The sequence below is a fragment of the Neovison vison genome, chromosome 7 (assembly GCF_020171115.1).
Source record: "Neovison vison isolate M4711 chromosome 7, ASM_NN_V1, whole genome shotgun sequence".
Taxonomy (NCBI): domain Eukaryota; kingdom Metazoa; phylum Chordata; class Mammalia; order Carnivora; family Mustelidae; genus Neogale; species Neogale vison.
This window is the reverse complement of record NC_058097.1, coordinates 191,986,859-191,993,351: the sequence shown is the minus strand read 5'-3', so window position 1 is coordinate 191,993,351 and position 6,493 is coordinate 191,986,859. Positions and strand designations below refer to the sequence as shown.

At 33.2% G+C, this 6,493-nt stretch overlaps 1 protein-coding gene across 1 annotated transcript; it reads left to right on the top strand.

Annotated features, from left to right (window-relative positions):
• The first annotated feature begins 290 nt into the window (after positions 1-290).
• On the top strand, positions 291-1,223 carry LOC122914383 (olfactory receptor 4C11-like). Its single transcript, XM_044261002.1, has one exon. It carries the CDS (start codon positions 291-293, stop codon positions 1,221-1,223), a length of 933 nt encoding a protein of 310 aa, XP_044116937.1.
• Positions 1,224-6,493: the final 5,270 nt, after the last annotated feature.

The window sequence follows — 6,493 nt, the reverse complement described above, 5'->3', positions numbered from 1 at the left end:
CAAATCCCCTAAATTAATATTTATTATGCCTGAGAAATCAAGTACTGTTTCATTATTGATATATTTCACTACTTCCATTAGCAATTAGGTGAATAGATTGTGAATAAATTTTATGACTTGCACTTTATTCAAAAGAAAACAACACAAAAGGTAAGGGATTACCTACTGGTAAGTGGCACATCCATTATCAAGCATATGGATTTGAGCCTCCAAATGGAGTATTCATTTCATGTTGTTTTTTCCTTTGCAGATTATTTTTAACCAGTGCTTTCTCCACTTTGCCTGAAAAAATGTGGCAAAATATCAGCGTAACTGAATTCATACTGTTAGGATTGGCCCAAGAGCCTATGAAAAAGAAGATGGTATTTGTAATCTTCTTCATTTTCTATGTGGGAACCATGATAGGGAATTTGCTTATTATTGTGACCATCAAGTTCAGTCGGACACTTCAGAGCCCCATGTATTATTTCCTATTTTACTTGTCCCTTGCTGATTCCTGCTTCTCAACTACAACAGCCCCCAGACTAATTGTGGATTCACTCTCCGCACAAAGAACCATATCTTACAACGAATGCATGACTCAAGTCTTTGCACTACATTTATTTGGCTGTATGGAGATCTTTGTGCTCATCCTCATGGCTGTGGATCGCTATGTGGCCATCTGTAAGCCCTTACATTACTCAACCATCATGAGACGACGGGTCTGCACCACCCTGATCATTCTTGCATGGATAGGGTCTTTTATCCATTCTATAGCCCAGATTATTTTGGCATTGAGAATGCCTTTCTGTGGACCCAATTTGATTGATCATTACTGCTGTGATTTGCAGCCCTTGCTGGAACTTGCTTGCATGGACAAATATATGATCAACCTATTGATGGTGTCTAACAGTGGGGCCATTTGCTCAAGCAGTTTTGTGATTCTGATGATTTCATACATTGTCATCTTGCATTCACTGCGGAACCACAGTGCAGAAGGAAGGAAAAAAGCTCTCTCGACTTGCACTTCTCACATCATAGTAGTAATCTTATTCTTTGGTCCATGTATATTCATATATACACGCCCCCCAACCACTTTCCCCATGGACAAGATGGTGACTGTATTTTATACTATTGGGACCCCTTTTCTCAACCCACTCATCTACACACTGAGGAATGCAGAAGTGAAAAATGCCATGAGAAAGCTCTGGTATATTAAAATTACCACAGAAAGCAAAAGATGAATTGAGGACTTTAGCAGATTCCTTAAACCTGTACAGATATCAAATATGATAGTGTGCATCCTGACTTGCCCAACACTCTCTAATATAATAAATAATAAATATGATTTCCTTATTTTTTTCTCTACCTCTGTCCTCAAACTTGTAGCTTTCCTTATAGTGCCAGCCTGGTTCTCTCTTTCCCGGAGAGCTCAAGTTTGACACTATGGGTTATGAAATGCTCATATTTCATAATATGAAATATGAGTTGTAGAAGTCTCTTGCTATAGCTCCTATAGGAAGAGCTATATATATCCTCCTATAGGAGTTACAACAAGATACTTCTGCAACTCTAAAAGGAAAAGAAGTGAAATAATCTATAGGGTCAAAACTACCTCAGAAATTACAGTACCTCATAGATGCAACGTATTTTCTGAGATTGTAATACAGAAAGGTAGAACCTAATTTAAAGGGAAAAAAGTGTATATTATTTCATCTGAAATTGGGTTTATCAATGGAATAAATGAAAGTATGAGAGGCATTCAGAAATACTTAGTGAACTCATCTCTAGTTAACAGAGTTAGAGGGAATGTACTTTTGCAGCAGGAAGCCACTTTATCTGTACTTTCCTAGAGAAGGCATAGTGTTTATTGACAAGTTAGAATTACCAATAGAATTTTGATGCTTATAGTGAGCAAAGTAGATTATCAGCCTCTCTTCAAATATGTGCATGCGAGGGGTGATCTCATGAAGTTTTAAAATTCATTCATTTTAGAGAGTACAAAAATATTAAATCAAAGGTACACATGCACCCCAATATTTATAGGAATAATATCTATAATAATAAAATTATGGAAAAAAAACATTTCCATCAAATGATGAACTATATATATATATGACTATAGTCATGTATTTACCTATGTATAGTGTATATAGACTATAGTGTATAGTAATACACTATATATATAGTATATTACTCAGTCATAAATAAGAATGAGAAATGAGATATAGTCATTTGCAATGACAAGGAGCTAGAGGGTACTATGATAAAACAAGTCAGAGGATAAAAATTCTATATGATTTCACTCATGTAAAAATTAAGAAAAAAATGGGTACAGTAAAAACATAGAGAAGGGGCAATTCAAAAAACAAATTCTTAACTATAATGACCAAACTTCTGGTTACCAGAGGGGAGGTGGGTAGGAGGACAGTTAAATACATGATGGGGATAAAGGAGTACACTCGTGGTAATGAGCACTGGGTATATGGTAGGTAAGTGTTGAATCACTAAATTGTACACCTGAAACTCCTATTAGGCTGTATGTGAACTAACTGAAATTTAAATAAAAACTTAATAAATAAATAAAATTCATTGATATCAGTTATTCAAGTATAACACATCTTTAGTAACTGTGACAAGATTCCATTTCATTTTTAATGCTGTTCTCCTTTATTTAATTGGAAAGCTTTTCAAAACCAATATTTTCTTCTTGTCAAAGATTGCTTTTTAATTTTTTTAAATTTTATTATGTTATATTCATCACCATGCAGTACATCACTAGTTTTGATGTAGTGTTCCATGATTCACTGTTTGCATATAACACCCAGTGCTCCATGCAATATGTGCCCTCCTTAATACCCATTGTTTTAAAAATAAAGTCATTAAAATACCATGGTTTTAGTGTTCTCACTACTTTTTGCTTTTAGAGCATATTATGAAGGCTACTGATTGCATTAGTGTCCAGAAGTTGGCACATTGATGTACAACAATTTTATATATATATATATATATATAACTTTATATATTATATAACTTTATATGTTATATAATTTTATATATATATAACATATTATATGTTATATATAATATATATTATATATATGTTATATAACTTTATATATATTTATATATATTCTTACACACACATATATAACTGAAATATATATATATATAAACAGATCACCATAATCTAACTAATTAGCACATCTATCTTCTCTGTTTAGTTATTACTGTGTGTGTGTTTTTATGTGTTTGCACTCAAGACTTCATTTAAGATCTATCCTTTTTGCAATTCCAAATATACATATGGAATGGTTAACTATAGTGACCTTGCTATATATTAGATCTCTAGAGTTATTCATTCTATGTAACTGAAGTATGCACCCTAGAGACAACATCTCTCCATTTCCCCCAGTGCCTGGCCCCTGGTAACACCATTCTACTCCCTGCTTCTCTGAATTGAACTATATCATTTCCACATATAAGTAAGATCTTTCAAAACATCTCTTTCTATGTGTTGCATGTTCTATTTAACATCAAGCCCTCCTGCTCCATCCATGATATTGCAAATGGCAGAGTTTCCTTCTTTCTCATGTCTGAATAATATATGTCTCACGTTTCCTATACTGATCTATCAGTCAAGGATGAGGTTGTGTCCACACCTTGGCAACTGTGAATAATGATGTAATGAACCTAGGAATACAGATAGCCCTTCACAATCATGATTTCTGATCCTTTGGATATATACCCAACAGTAGGATTGAAGGATGGTAGTTCGACTTTTAATTTCTTGAGGAAACACTATACTTTTTTCCATAATAACTGTTCCAAGTTACATACCCATCAATAGTGTGCACGGGATCTCTTTACTTCATACCTTCACCAACATTTCATATCTCTTATCTTCTCAATAATAATTAGTCTAACAGAGGTGCTGTGATATCTCATTATGATTGTGGTTTATATCTCCTTGATGATATATGTTGTTGAGCACATTTTGATGCATCTGTTGGCCATTTGTATGTCTTTGGAAAATGTCTATTCAGCCCCTCTGCCTATTTGTTAATGAGGGGAGATGAAGGAAATCGCCATAGCTTTGGCTCAGTTTTCCTGTGAACTTGAAACTGCTCTAAAAAATAGAGTTTTATAAAAGTTTTATAAAAATAAAAATAAAGATGTTAAGAAGAGAAAATTAAATAATAGACAAAAACCATCTACTCTTTTAACTAAAAAAATATAGAAAAGAAGTAAAATAAATTATAAAGAGGACAAAAAAAGTAAACTAAAATCATATGAACTGACTCCCCAAAATTTAACAATTCCATTAAATGCAAATACACTGCACTTGAAAGGCACAAGTCGGCAGGATAGACAGAATAATCTCCAACAAAGAAAAGTAATGGACTAATGATATGCACAAGAATATGATAAATCCCAAAACAGAGACTGCACAGTATGAGTAAATGCTGTGATTCAATTTTCATGAAGATAAAGAATAGACAACACTAAAACGGAGTGATAGAAATCAGGACAGTAGTTGTATCTGAGGGAATTAACTGAAAAGGAACTTGACAGAACTTTCTGGGTTAATGAAAGTATTCTAGGTCTTGAATTTCTTAATGGCTATGTGAGCCATTTATCTAAACTCATCAAACTTTATTCTTAAAAAGGTCTGCATTTCATTATATGTAATATTTAGCTCACAAAAAGATTTTTATTACTAAATAACACCTTACCAATATAATTAAGCCCCCTCCAAAAAAAAAAAAAATCCCTTTCAAATTTAGTGTTCGTTTCACAGAAAAAAAAAAAAAAAGCAGAACAGTGAATGTCATTAAAAATTTCATTCCCATGAGTGGAAAATAAACAAATATTTTATTGCAAATGAATACCTCATAGTGACTTTGATTGGCTGCCTTAGACTTCACAAAAATCATACCTATTATACTGAAAATTGTCAACAAAGTGTAATATCAACTCATATATTGGGAGGAAATGCTTGTAAATCATATATGTATATATTTTAAAGATTATATTTATTTGAGGGAGAGAGTAAGAAGAGAATCTGGGGGGAGAGGGAGAAAGAGAAGCTGACTCCCACTGAGCAGGGAGCCTTATGCAGGGCTTGATACCAGGACCCTGAGATCATGACCTGAGCAGAAGACAGATGCCTAACCAACTGAGCCACCAAGACAGGCATTTTTTTTTTTTGTAAATTATGTATCTGATAAGGAACTTGTTTTCAGACTCTATAAAGTACTCTTACCACTTAATAATTAAAGAGGCACTAACCCAAATTAAAAACTGGCAAAATATCTGAATAAACACTACTCCAAAAAAACATACAAATGTCCAAAAGAACATGAGAAGATGTTAACACCTTCAGATAATTGGTAATGCAAACCTCAGTCATAATGAGACACCACGTTCCACCCACTAGGATGTCTAGAATCAAAAAAGTCAGGTAATGACAAGTTTTAGTGAGGTGGTGGAGTAATTAGAGTTCTCATAAATTATTTGTGGTAATGTTAAATGGTGCAACCACTTTGGAAAACGATGTGGAAGTGCCTCAAAGATTAAACATATAATAACAATGACCTAGCTGTTCTAATCTTAAATGACTACCTGTGGGAAATTAAATATATCTTCACATAAACTTGTAAACCAATATTCATAGCAGCATTATTCATAAGAGTTAAAATGGGGGAAAATCTACAGTTCAAACAACTGATGAATGGGTCAATTATATATTCATAAAATGGAAGGTTATTCATCAACAAAAAAGAAACAAATGCTGATAATTGCCACAACATGGGTGAAACTAATGTTAAGAACTTTCTGATAAATGAAAGAAACAGGTTAAAAAAGAAAACCTACTTTATAATTCCTTTTATATGAAATGTCTAGAAAAGTTAATCTATAGAGTAATAAAGTGGATTATAGGGGAGCCTTTTCAGCTCAGTCTGTTCAGGCTCAGACTCTTGATTTCAGCTCAGATCATGAACTCGTGATAATGGGATTAAGCCTATCATGCTCTACACCCACCATGGAGTCTGCTTAAGAATCTCTCCCGCCCCTCCCCCACTACTCCTGAATGTGAGCTCTCTTTCTTAAAAAATAAAAAAAAAAAAAAAAGAAAGAAAAAAGTAGATTACTATTTGCCTAGAACTCCTAGTGATGGTGATGGAGAGGAATGACAGGTGACTAAAAGGGGCAAGAGGAATAGGGTTTCTTTTTAGAGTGGCAAAGATATTGTAAAATTAGTTAATGGTTGTTTCACAGCCTTCTACACTAAAAACTCTTAGATAATTTACTTTAAATAAGTAGATTGCTTATTATGTGGTATGTATCCAGTAAAGCCATGAAAAACAGATAAATGTTAAACCTAGTGATCATTTTTACAGAATAAAAGGTCATATAGTAACTGACCTTAAAAATGTATTTCCCATGAAAAAAAGGGTATATAAATATTCGTAAAAATTAGTGTATAACTTGGAACTCCATTACAATTAAA

Excerpts from the sequence above, each read along its gene's own strand:
- LOC122914383 (XM_044261002.1), top strand. The coding sequence starts at position 291 with ATGTGGCAAAATATCAGCGTAACTGAATTCATACTGTTAGGATTGGCC.